At 40.0% G+C, this 14,254-nt stretch overlaps 1 protein-coding gene across 1 annotated transcript in view; it reads right to left on the reverse strand.

Moving 5' to 3' along the window:
* Window positions 1-14,254, reverse strand: part of grm6a (glutamate receptor, metabotropic 6a) — a 46,787-nt gene that overhangs the window by 18,911 nt on the left and 13,622 nt on the right. The window contains exons 5-10 of the mRNA XM_061985512.2: window positions 12,021-12,156; window positions 8,477-8,631; window positions 8,232-8,372; window positions 5,692-5,892; window positions 2,611-2,750; window positions 2,429-2,551 (exon numbers count right to left, since the gene is read on the reverse strand). Of these exons, the coding sequence (XP_061841496.2) occupies window positions 2,429-2,551; window positions 2,611-2,750; window positions 5,692-5,892; window positions 8,232-8,372; window positions 8,477-8,631; window positions 12,021-12,156 (896 nt within the window). The remainder of the gene's footprint in view (window positions 1-2,428; window positions 2,552-2,610; window positions 2,751-5,691; window positions 5,893-8,231; window positions 8,373-8,476; window positions 8,632-12,020; window positions 12,157-14,254) is intronic.

Consider the following 14,254-nt stretch of genomic DNA (forward strand, 5'->3'; position numbering starts at 1 on the left):
TGCATTGAGCACTAATGGATCAGAGGGGTTTATTTTATTGAGCAGTGAGTCGAAGTGCTCAGCCCAACGCTCAAGAATGTGTTGTTTATCCTTGAATAACACGTGTCCGTCTGCGGATCTTACTGGAGCGATGCTTCGCTTTTGTGGGCCATAGATGGATTTTGCAGCAGCGTAGAATGCGTAGGTATTATTAGCATCTGCATATCCCTGGATCTCCTGGGCTTTTTTGAGCCACCACTCATTTTCCATGAGCCGCAGTTGTTTCTGTGTCTCAGCTCTGGTTGTTTTATAATGGTGGAGGAGTGATGGAGAGTGAGGGTTGGAGAGCAGGGCAGCATGGGCTTTGCGCTTGGCGTCCAGCAGCTCCTGTATTTCTACCGAGCTGTTGTCGAACCAGTCTTGATGGTGCTTCTGAGTAAAGCCGATGGTTTCAGAGGCAGCTTGATGTAATGTTGACCTCAGTTTTGCCCACTCACTGTCCATGTCACAGGTGGTGCCGTAGTCCTCCAAGGTGGAAAGCCCCGTAGCCAGCTTGCTGCGGTAGTGAGATGTACACTCTGGAGAATCCAGGGCCCTGCAGTTCAGTCGCTTTCTTGGCTGCTGTTTCTTGTGTGGGGGTCGGATTTTCATCCTCAGCTTGGATCTAATCAGCCGGTGGTCAGTCCAGCATTCAGCCCCACGTAAGGCCCTGGTTATGCAGACGTCTTGTCGATCTTGTTGCCGTGTAATTATATAGTCCAGCAGGTGCCAATGTTTGGACCGTGGGTGCATCCAAGATGTTATGTATTTTTTTTTAACTGAAAAATTGTGTTAGTGATGAGAAGTTGGTGCTCAGAGCACAGAGAGAGGAGTCGAATGCCGTTGTTGTTTATTTTCCCAGATCCATGAAGCCCGATTATTTTAGTCCAGAGCTGGGCATCTGTGCCAACTCGGGCATTGAAGTCACCCATGAGGACAAGCTTATCGGACTTAGGGACTCTGGATAGGGCAGCCGCAAGAGACTCGTAGAAGGCATCTTTGATGTTACTATCAGCATCCAAGGTAGGGGCATACGCACACGTAGCAAACCGGCCTTTCACCAGGGGGATACGCCAGGTCATGAGCCGCTCACTGATGCCTTGGGGGGATTCTGGGATGTTATTGAGTAGTTTGCTTTTTACAGCAAAACCAACTCCATGGAGCCTACGTTCGCCTTCCGGGAGACCCTTCCAGAAGAAGGTATAGCCTTCACCGACTTCTGTCAGGGAGTCTTCACCCGACAACCAAGTTTCACTGAGTGCTGCGATGTCGACATTGTATCTCTTGAGCTCATGTGCAATGAGCGCCGTCCGTCTATGAGGTCTCTCCGTCCCATCCTGCGTGTCGAGGAGGGTGCGGACATTCCAGGTAGCCAGGTGTATAGTCATATACTTTCCTTTGTTATGTTTTCGACCGCAGTAGGGGATGCCTTGGTGGCTGCGGTTTGCCACCCAGGTGTGAGGAACAAACAATTTTTGGGTCACCTTTTCTAGACCCTTCCCCAATTTGGGGTGAGCAGTGCGGACCCTAAATAGGGCTGCTCAGTCACATGGGCAGCTGCCGAAGGAAGATCATGTTCCTGATCCCAATCTTCACAACGACCATCACACCCATGCCGCCTCTGTGCAGGATTCAAGCTAGGAGCTTCCAGTCACATCCTTGACCTGCCCCCGTCGCTTTATCCTGTCGCCTGAAGACTTTTCGGAAGAAGCTGAAGCCTGCGCAAAGAGTGTATTTGTGTGAGGGATGGTGCGCGCAGTTCCTTCCCCCACAATCTTGGCCACATCCACCATATTCCAGTGGCACGAGAGAAACTCGAGGCGACCTTCAGGTGAGTGCAGTTGCAGGGGACTGCCAGAGATCCAGTCAGCCAGAGATCCGGTCTGCTGGAAACCTGCCCATGTGTGTGTCCCCGGAGCACAGATTTTTCATTTGGGGTTTACTCCCGTAGCCATACTGCCTCCCGGTTTAACCCACATGGTTGTGGGGCGCCTTCTTCCGCCTTTGCAGCCGTTGTGGTGGTTCTCACACCCACCGCCCTCCGCCGTTGAGGTCTTGTGGTTTGGGATCACTCTTAGTCTGGTCTCTACCCTTCGACCTGTTCGGCTTGGGTGACCCTGCCAGGAGTGCGAGACTCCAGCCGACATAGCTCTAGGGGTCATGGAGACGCGCAAAGTGCCTCACCACGATAAGGTGGTGATCCCGTCGAGACACACACACACACACACACACACACACACACACACACACACACACACACACACACACACACACACACACACACACACATTAATATAATGTATATACACACACATATAATATATATATATATATATATATATATATATATATATATACATATACATACACGGTATACACACACACACAGACAGACATCAGGTGGGGTTACCTCACAATGCCAGCAGCAGGGCACCCCGTTCACCATCTTCTTCCTCTCTCCTGGTTTGCAAGGAAAACTACAAATGGAGTCTGGAAGGGATTTGTCTCCCCCAGACCACTGCATCTCCTCCAGCTGGTAGACAGACGGTAGTTAGGCAGACATTGTTGGACGTGTGCCGATGGGAAACTCACCTTGAGACGCAGGTTGTTGGTCCACTGGCCGATGACATGGTAGCCGCAGTGACTGTGATTGGTCATCTGGAACTGGAAGATGTCGTAGCGACCCGGGGCGTCTCCGTTCTCATTGAACAGAACGCTGGTGCCGGCACTTCCTGTTAGAATAAGCACACGCCCGCCTTAGACCAGGACCAGCTGGATCTAAGACGCCTGAACTCAACTCTCCTCCCAGGCGGGTCAGTTTAGGTGCAGCTTTGAGGACCTCTCTCTCTGTGTGTGTGTGTGTGTGTGTGTGTGTGTGTGTGTGTGTGTGTGTGTGTGTGTGTGTGTGTGTGTGTGTGTGTGTGTGTGTGTGTGTGTGTGTGTGTGTGTGTGTGTGTGTGTTTGAAGAAGGGTGATGTCAACTCTGGTTCAAAACGGTTCTCACTGCAGCCATCGAATATTTTAGTAAAATATCCATGAGTTTGTTTGATTAATCAAAAATAATGAATATTTTAGTGAAAATAGTTCAAATGCAAAAATGTTTGCTTGCCATAACCTTCATTACCTTTGCATTTACTTTCTGTTTACCCTTCTTTACCTTCTATTTACCTTTCATGTAACTCTTTTTACCTTCTAGTTACTTTCTGTCACCTTCTATTGACCTTATTTTACCTTTGCATTTTCCTTTTTTAACTTCTATTTAACCTTTCATTTAGCTTATTTTACCTTTTATCTACCTTCAATTGTACCTTTTCATTTACCTTAGTTTACCTTCTATTTACTTTTTTATTCTCTTTTACCTTCTATTTACTTTCTTTTACCTTGAATTTACCTTTTTTTAAATACTATTTTACCTTGCATTAACTCATTTTACCTTTTATTTACCTTCTATTTATGTGTCGTACCCTCTTTTACCTTCTAATTACCTTATTTCACCTTTTTTAACCTTATTTTGCCTTTTATTTACCTTTACCTATTACTTCAAATTTTCCTTTTTTTTTAAATATTATTTTTTCACTTACTTTCTATTACACGGCTTCATTTACCTTACATTTACCTTGTTTATCCTCTTTTACCTTTTTACTTTTTATGACCTTCGAATTACCTTCTTTCACCTTTTTTAACCTTATTTGACCTTTTATTTACCTGCTTTTACCTTCCATTTTACTTCTAATTTACCCTCTTTACATTCATTCACCTTCTATTACCTTTTCACATACGTTATTTTACCTGATATTTACCTTTTTTTGGCGGTTTTTATCTTCTTTTACCTTCTATTTACTTTTTTTTTTTTTTTTTAAACCTTTTATTACTTTCTATTTGACATTATATTTACCTTCTATATACCTTTTTTATCCTCTTTACATTTTATTTACTTTCTTTCACCTTCTATGGACATATTTTACTCTCTTTTACATTCTATTTACCTTTTAACTTAATTTTTTTAACCTTTTTTTACCTTCTATTTACTTTTTTTACCACCTTACCTTTTTTCCTTTTTATAACCATCTTTTATATTTTAACTACATTTTTTACCTGGTTTTTGTCTTTCACCTTTAATTGACATTTATTTTACTTTCTACTTAACTTCTTTTACCATCTTTTTTACCTTCTACTTAACTTTTTTTTAGCATTTTTTTACCTTCTATTTAACTTCTTTTACCATATTTTTACATGCTATTTAACTTCTTTTACCTTCCTTTACCTTCTATTTAACTTGTTGTACCCTCTTTTACCATCTTTTTTTACCTTCTATTTAACTTGTTTTACCTTCTTTGACCATCTTTTTTTACCTTCTATTTAACTTGTTTTACCAACTTTTTTTTACCTTATATGTAACTTGTTTTACCTTCTTTTACCATCTTTTTTACCTTATATTTAACTTCTTTTACCATATTTTTACCTTCTGTTTAACTTGTTTTACCTTCTTTTTTTACATTCTATTTAACTGGTTTGACCTTCCTTTACCATATTTTTACCTTCTATTTAACTTGTTTTACCTTCTTTTACCATCTTTTTACCTTCTATATAACTTGTTTTAACATCTTTTTTTTTACCTTCCATTTAACTTGTTTTACCTTCTTTTACCATATTTTTACCTTTTTTTTAACTTCCATCCAGCCATCCATTTTCTACCGCTTGTCCCTTTTTTGGGGTTGCGGGGGGTGCTGGAGCCTATCTCAGCTGCATTCGGGCGGAAGACAGGGTACACCCTGGACAAATCGCCACCTCATCACAGGGCCAACATAGATAGACAGACAACATTCACAAACTAGGGCCAATTTAGTGTTGCCAATCAACCTATCCCCACGTGCATGTTTTTGGCGGTGGGAGGAAGCCGGAGTACCCGGAGGGAACCCACAAAAAGATCCCGAGCACGGGATTGAACTCAGGACTACTCGGGACCTTCGTATTGTGAGGCAGATGCACTATTGTTTTACAATATTTTTACCTTCTATTTAACTTGTTTTACCTTCTTATACCACATTTTTACCTTCTATTTAACTTGTTTTACCATCTTTTTTTACATTCTATTTGACTTGTTTTACCTTCTTTTACCATATTTTTTACCTACTATTTAACTTGCTTTACCTTCTTTTAACATATTTTTACCTTCTAATTAACTTATTTTACCTTCTTTTACCATTTTTTTTTACCTTCTTTTTAACTTGTTTTACCTTCTTTTACCATCTTTTTTACCTTCTATTTAACTTGTTTTACCATCTTTTTTACATTCTATTTGACTTGTTTTACCTTCTATTACCATATCTTTTACCTACTATTTAACTTGCTTTACCTTCTTTTACCATATTTTTACCTTCTATTTAACTTGTTTTACCATTTTTTTACCTTCTTTTTAACTTGTTTTACCTTCTTTTACCATCTTTTTTTACCTTCTATTTAACTTGTTTTACCATCTTTTACCATTTTTTTTACCTTTTATTTAACTTTTTTTACCTTCTTTTACCATATTTTTTACCTTCTATTTAACTTGTTTTACCTTATTTTATGCGGTGCAGATTTGATCCATTTTTATTAGTTACACTCAAACAACTAATAAAGCAACAGAATAAAAATCTAAGCTTTTTTCCAATCCAATGAATAAATGATCACCATTGAAATTGACGGCTCGGATGTAGTCCAGCAGCGAGCGTCCCTCCACCGGATCCATCTTGTTGCAGACCCCCGAGGCGGCGCCACAGAGGTTCTGCTGCATGCTGTGCAGCGCGTAAGCTACGGCGTAGACCGCGTCGATCACAAACTGGACCTTTCCTTCCTGCTCGTAAGAAGAGTCCTGGCTGATTCTCTCCTGCCCTGCGACACCCACACACACACACACACGCACACGCACACACACACACACACACACACACACACACACACACACACACACACACACACACACACACACACACACACACACACACACACAGGTCATGTGACATCACGTGTGTTCAGGGGTGGCAGAACTAAATACATCAGTAATATATTATCATGCTTGGATTTATGTTATTGGTGTTGCTTCCACTTCCTGTCTGGCCTCATGCTCAGCCACTTTGCCTGTGGCTTGAGTGCTGATTCTCCTCACTTGCTCTTTATTGGTAATTAGGTGGCTCGTCTGTCCCTAATCACTAATCAGGAGGGGTTCTCTCCCAATGTCGCCTTGCTTGCGATGCTGGTTTGTTGCTCTATGTTCATGGAGCCTTTTTTGTGTTTTGCCGTGCCTTGTTTTTGCTCACTGCCGTCGCCACGCTGGTACACACATTTGTGTCTCGAGACCTTTTTCTTGCCCCTTGCCTGCCATCTCTGCATCTAGGGGTCACGCTGACAACCAGCATGTGACACCGTGACAATAATGGGTGAATGTTATGTGTGAAGATGACCCCCCCTCACCATTGCAAAAACTAAAATACCACTAACCTTTGTTTGTGCAATAAACATTTTCCTTTCTGCTGTTAATGTTTTTAAGTCATTTTGAAAAACGACACATTTGTGATGTCACTGAGCAGCCCCACCTTGTCCAGATCTCACCAAACTACACGCAGATCACACGCTAGGCCTCGCAATCTGTTGTCAATTAGTAAATGTCAATTAGTGAATGACACATAGCTTATAATAACATTTAAATGCAAACATATTATCAGTCCCTTCCTGCTCCGTCACTGATAAGAATATGACACTTTTTTTTAACTTCTCATTTGTGTCTGTATTACAAAAACTTTTTTTACCCTAATTTTATTTAACTGATTTTTTTGCATTTGAATTTTGTGAACTGACATTTTTTACATCAAATTACGCTGGGAATTGAATTGAATAAAAACTGTGAGCAAAAACGCGTGTGTTTAATATTAATTGTGTGTATAAAAATTCAGTGTAAAAAAACAAAACGGAATTGTTTTGAAATTGAGAGTAAAATAATCAGTGTGTAAAAATTCAGTGTAAAAAAACAGACCTTTTTATTTTTACACCAAGTTTTTATACATTAATTTTTTACACTGGATTTTAAAACAATTCAGTTTTTATACACCAATTTTTTTACACTGAATTTTAAAACAATTATGTTTTTTTACACTGAATTTTAAAACAATTCAGGGTTTTTTACACTGATTTTTTTATACACCAATTTTTTTACACTGAATTTTAAAACAATAATTTTTCTTTTTACACTGAATTTTAAAACACTGTATTTTAAACTGTTTTTAACACAAATTTTGGTCACACATTTTGATTAAATAAAATTATTGGCATAATTTGGTGTAAAAAAATTCAGTTCACATAATTCAAACGAAAAAAATTCTGTTTAATAAATTCAGTGTCAAAAAAGACACAAATTAGTCTCCACACCTCCAAAAATCAGTGTATACAAAATCATTTTCCTCAACTGATTTTTAAACACTATATTTTGACAAACTGAATTTTTTACTACAAATCTTATTGACAATTTTTTATCAAATAAAATTGTCAGCATAATTTTATGTAAAACATTGCACTTCACAAAATTCAAACGCAAACATTCAGTTGGATAAATTTAAATTCAAATGCAAAAAATTCAATTGGATAAATTTAAATTCAAACGCAAAAAAATTAATATTTAATGTGGGGGCTGGGGGGCTCCAAATCTAATTTTGCCCTAGACCCCATTTTAGCTTGGAGCGGCCCTGGTGTTAAATGTAGTTTAGATCCTTCATACTAAAAACGGCTGATGGTTGGCATGTCAAATAAAGGGCAGAACCTTAAAGTGACGTTTGGCTCGCTGGCTCCGAATACGTCATCTCTCGCAAACCTCTTTGTGTTCCCCAGCCAAATATGAGTTATACATACATGCCACAGCTGGTGTAAAGGTGTGGGACATTATTATTCATGCTGGTCAGACAAACTGCAGAAACAGGCAATACTCTGCATCCCCTAAAGGGGGCAGTCGTGTACATTTGACTGTGAGTATGAGTATGGACAACTCTGTTTCAAAGTTGGCCTCAAAATGGCGCCCTGTGGTCACCTGAGGGTCTTTCGACCAATCATTGAGGAGATCCTCTGGCCATACGTTCTCTGATTGGTCCAAAGCCCCTCACGTGACCACAGGGTGCCATTTTTTTAAATTGAGTTGGCCATGCTCTTTCTACACACGGCTCAGTGCGACTCCAAAGGAGGCTCACCTGTGCACTTCTTTTTCCCAGGGTCCACTTTAACTCCCGGCCGGGTCAGTTTACACCGGAAGTCGTCTTCCCAGAATTCGTTGAACCAGATGTTGCGGCGGTTGTTCTCCAGAGAGCGTGACATGAAGTACTGATCAAAGCCTGCAACACACACCCACACACACACACACACACACACACACACACACATGCTCATGAGCGAGCAAGCGCACACGCACAGCAGCGCCACCAACGGTTCTCCGTACGGTCTATGGAGGCCCGTTTTGGCAGGATGGTGACGGCGCCCTCGGCGACGTCCTCTAGCTCCATGATTGGCGAGCTCTTTGCCCCCCAGCTGTCAGAGCCCACAAACAGGAAGTGGCCCGTCAGGTTGGCGCGCTTGGCCGCCTCAAGGACCTGTCTGTCGTGGGCGCAGTCAAGAGGGATTCCAATTAGCCAGTATACTTTTTATTTTATTTTGTAGTAACCAGTCCAACAAAATAATACAATTTCAAAACGAGCAACATTCAGAATAGCAATCAACAGAGCAATTGAGAGGAAACACAAACATGACACAAAACAATCCAAAAGTAGTCAAACAAAAATGAATAATATCAACAACAGTATCAATGTTAATAAGAATTCCAACATAGCAATGATTATAAGTCCCTCATTTACATTATCACCACAGCCATTTATAAAAAAAAAAATCATTAAAAAAGTGTGCAATAGTGTCAAATGTCACTTGCATCACATCTCATAAGTTTGACAACACATTGTGTCCAATATTTACCACAAAGTTAAAAAAAAAAAGTCATATTTTAGGTTCATTTAATAGTTGAAACACATTTAAATAATGGATTCCATATTCCAATATATGACTCATTATTATCTACACTAAATGTAGTTATTTTCTACTGATATCATCCCCATAGCTTGTGTATACCAGTCAGTATGTATTATGTGTGTATACCAGTCAGTATTTATTATGTCTGTATACCAGTCAGTATCTATTATGTGTGTATACCAGTCCGTATGTATCATGTGTGAATACCAGTCTGTATGTATTATGTGTGTATACTAGTCTGTATTTATTATGTGTGTATACCAGTCAGTATGTATTATGTGTGTATACCAGTCTGTATTTATTATGTGTGTATACCAGTCAGTATGTATTGTGTGTATACCAGTCATTATGTATTATGTGTGTATACCAGTCAGTATGTAATAAGTGTGTATACCAGTCTGTATGTAATATGTGTGTATACCAGTCTGTATTTATTAGAGATGTCCGATAATATCGGCGGGCCGATAAATGCTTTAAAATGTAATATCGGAAATTATCAGTATCGGTTTCAAAAAGTAAAATTAATGACTTTTTAAAACGCTGCTGTACGGAGCGGTACACGGACGTAAGAAGAAGTACAGAGCAGATGCATCTCCCAGTCAGCAGCCCCTCCCCTCTCCTCTTCCACACACAACACAGGAGTTGACAACTGCAGCATGAGAGGTTTACTGGCGACGCTTGATGACCTCATCAAACCGCCGAGAGCGGAGCATAACAACAGCAAGAGTGTGTTGTTGCCGGTGCTGTAGCCGTGGCTAACAAGCGCGCTTGCTCTGTGACTGACTAACGACACCATGTCTATGGTTTGGGATTATTTTAAAGTGTCTCTGACGGATAAAACACTGGCAATTTGCAATGACTGCAACAAGTTGGTTATGCGAGGAGGAACGTCTTCCTTTAATACGAGCAATTTGATCTCCCACCTCTTCAAGAATCATAAGGAGATACACAATGAATACAAGCGGAAGACGGATGAAAAGCAAACACCAAACAAAGTAGTACCACACAGTTGTCGCTTAAAGACTAGGCCGAGAAAAAACAAAAATTAAACAAAAAACACCCCAGGGCGAAAACCCATGTTGTGGTCAGGGACAACGCACGCAGTATGGCAAAGGCTACGGTGGAGTTTGGATGGCACACACTTTGCAGCTTGCAGTGAACGGAGCTGCCCTGTCTCAACGCAGCATTTCAGAAGCTCTGGCTGACTGGTAGGTCACTTCAAGCACTCACCACTAGCTTTCAAGCACTCACCACTAGCTTGCAGCACATTTGTGTTACTCATACAAATATGTTAGAGTAGGGCAGATTGAGCCCAGTTTATAATTTCCTGTTATACAGTATGCCAGGAAGCCTTGCACTAAAGGAGGACTATGTTATTGTGTACTTTATTACTCTAGTATACTCTGGACTGAAGCTGTGTGTCTTCGTTGTTTTTGTAGCTGTTGTTTTGAGGCATGTTTAAAAAAAATAATGCACTTTGTGAAAGTCAAAGTATAGTATTTCCCATAGTTGTAGTGGGTATCAGGATTATCTCAGGGAGAGCATGTCCCAAATTCCAAGCTGCTGTTTTGAGGCATGTTAAAAAAAAAAATGCACTTTGTGACTTCAATAATAAATATAGCAGTGCCATGTTGGCACTTTTTTCCATAACTTCACTTGATTTATTTTGGAAAACCTTGTTACATTGTTTAATGCATCCAGCGGGGCATCACAACAGAATTAGGCATAATAATGTGTTAATTCCACAACTGTATATATCGGTATTGGTTGATATCGGAATCGGTAATTAAGAGTTGGACAATATCGGATATCGGCAAAAAAGTAATTATCGGACATCTCTAGTATTTATTACGTGTGTATACCAGTCTGTATTTATTATGTGTGTATAGCAGTCAGTTTGTATTATGTGTGTATAGCAGTCAGTATTTATTATGTGTGTATAGCAGTCAGTATTTATTATGTGTGTATACCAGTCCATATGTATTATGTGTGAATACCAGTCTGTATGTATTATGTGTGTATACCAGTCTGTATTTATAATGTGTGTATAGCAGTCAGTATGTATTGTGTGAATACCAGTCTGTATGTATTATGTGTGTATACCAGTCTGTATTTATTATGTGTGTATAGCAGTCAGTATGTATCGTGTGTACACCAGTCAGTATGTATTATGTGTGTATAGCAGTCAGTATGTATTATGTGTGCATAGCAATCAGTATGTATTATGTGTGTATACCGGTCAGTATTTATTATGTGTGTATACCAGTCAGTATTTATTATGTGTCTATACAAGTTAGTATGTATTATGTGTGTATACCAGTCAGTATGTATTATGTGTGTATACCAGTGAGTATGCATTATGTGTGTATACCAGTCAGTATGTGTTATGTGTGTATACCGGTCAGTATGTATTAAGTGTGTATACCAATCAGTATTTATTATGTGTGTATACCAGTCAGTATTTATTATGTGTCTATACAAGTCAGTATGTATTATGTGTGTATACCAGTCAGTATGTATTGTGTGTATACCAGTCAGTATGTATTATGTGTGTATACCAGTCATTATTTATTATGTGTGTATACCAGTCAGTATTTATTATGTGTGTATACCAGTCAGTATTTATTGTGTGTGTATGCCAGTCAGTATTTATTATGTGTGTATAACAGTCTGTATGTATTATGTGTGTATACCAGTCAGTATGTATTATGTGTGTATACCAGTCAGTATTTATTATGTGTGTATACCAGTCTGTGTGTATTATGTGTGTATACCAGTCAGTATGTAATATGTGTGTATCCAGTCAGTATTTATTATGTGTGTATACGAGTCAGTATTTATTGTGTGTGTATACCAGTCACTATGTGTTGGACTATCAACATCAATCCATTTTTTTAATATTACCCTTTTTGTTAGGATGCAGATTGAAAGAAATGCATTTTCCCTATTTGATAACAACATACTTGATGTCGTCCTCGTTAGCAAAGATGATGACTCCTCTGGCGTTGCTGGTCTCCATCAGGCGCCTGATGATCTTGTCAAACTCCCCATCGGTGGGCTCGCGAGGGATCTTCACCGACTGGGCAATACACACCCCGCCTGGGAACACAATGTCTCCTTCATGGTAACAACACCAAAAAGCAGCAGAGGGGCCGGGAATATGAATGCTGGGAGATGATTTCATGAAGCGAGGACCAGAAACATGCAGCCTGAGTCTAGGATCTAATCAGCAATGAGGAACAGGTGTTCTGGCGGCACCAGGAACAGTAAGTAAAGGTGCTTGAAAACAGAGACCAAACAAGAAATAGTAACCAAAACCAGAGCACCAGGACAGGAAGTGGTTCTAAACACTGGAAAATAACGAACCAAGTCCAAACTGTCAAGTGGGGATCCTCAAATGCCGAATTCCAGACTTTTGACCGAACAGAAAAGGAAGAACTGGCGGGGGGACGCCAAACTGTATTTATGTTTAATGTATTCATGGTGACAGTAAAGATATCAACACAATATTTAAACTACTTCCTTATTCTCTTTTATTACATACAATAGTGTGAGCAAAGTCAATAGTACACAATAACTAAACAATAACTGGCCGGGGAATTATTCCCTGAATTTGTAAACATTAAAAAAAAAAATTAAAAAAAAAGATTTTGGCAAAATACAAATATCGTTCTAATCACTCTAGTATCGGTTGCTATTAAAGGGGAACTGCACCTTTTTTTGGAATTTTGCCTATTGTTTACAATCATTATGAAAGACATGACGATTTTTTTAATGCATTGTAACTCGTAAATAAAAGTCCACTTTCAGCGGAGCCAACAACTCTTTTCCGCCAATAAAACCCAATTTACATTCGGTGAGTTGAGGGGTTAGTGCATCTGCCTCAAAATACGAAGGTCCTGGGTTCGATCCTGCGCTCGGGATCTTTCTGTGTGGAGTTTGCATGTTCTCCCCGTGACTGCGAGGGTTCACACCGGGTACTGCGGCTTCCTCCCACATCCAAAGACATGCACCTGGGGATAGGTTGATTGGAAACACTAAATTGGCCCTAGTGTGTGAATGTGAGTGTGAATGTTGTCTGTCTATCTGTGTTGGCCCTGTGAGGAGGTGGTGACTTGTCCAGGGTGTACCCCGCCTTCCGCCCGATTGCAGCTGAGATAGTCTACAGCACCCCCCGCAACCCCAAAAGAGATAAGCGGTAGAAAGTGGATGGATGGATGGAGTTCAATATTAACAAGTATTAATGATATTGTTATTACAAGCACTAATGCAGACCAACTATTTATAGTGGTGCCTTGATCACTAGCGATCATGTCAACATTGACATGATCGCAGCTGATCATGTCAACGTTGACATGATCAGCTGCTTCCTCGTCAAACTTTATTGTAGATCATAAATCATGCCTCTCACCTGGATAGTACAAGGATGAGGACACACTCCGACAAGTTGGTACACTTTGACAACCAGTTTAGACCCGGAAATGGCGAGAACGACCCGAAAAGACGTTTCTGTTTGTTGGCTCTCATGAAGTCTGCAGTGACTAATCAGTGATGTTGTTAAAAAAAGCAAACGTTGTGATGCCTTTTTGAAATCAATGCGCCACATATGCTTAAAATTAGCAAAATACGTAAATATATAATGTTATTATTAAAAGGTTCTGTTCGCACACAGTGACATTTTTCAAAGCAAAAATGAAGAACAACCGGCTAGCTTGTGCTATCATTATTGGTTTAACGGTACTCATTTGTGTTAAAACAACAATTTGCAGTCATATTGTTGTCATGATAGAACATCCATTCAATGACAGCTAATGCTAACTATCCAAATCACTATTATTAGCTAACAACAATCCAAAGCTAATGTGCGTGCATGTGTTACATACGTTTGCAGCTAGATCATTACGTCCTAGAAGCTGGAAGAGGGTGGATTTAATGTGCCCATTATTACATGACATACACAGTATTGCCAAAAGTATTTGGCCACCTGCCTTGACTCACATATGAACTTGAAATGCCATCCCATTCCTAACCCATAGGGTTCAATATGAAGTGGGTCCACCTTTTGCAGCTATTACAGCTTCAACTCTTCTGGGAAGGCTGTCCACAAGGTTGCGGAGTGTGTTTATAGGAATTTTCGACCGTTCTTCCTAAAGCGCATTGGTGAGGTCACACACTGATGTTGGTGGAGAAGGCCTGG

The sequence above is a fragment of the Nerophis lumbriciformis genome, linkage group LG23 (genome assembly GCF_033978685.3).
Source record: "Nerophis lumbriciformis linkage group LG23, RoL_Nlum_v2.1, whole genome shotgun sequence".
Taxonomy (NCBI): domain Eukaryota; kingdom Metazoa; phylum Chordata; class Actinopteri; order Syngnathiformes; family Syngnathidae; genus Nerophis; species Nerophis lumbriciformis.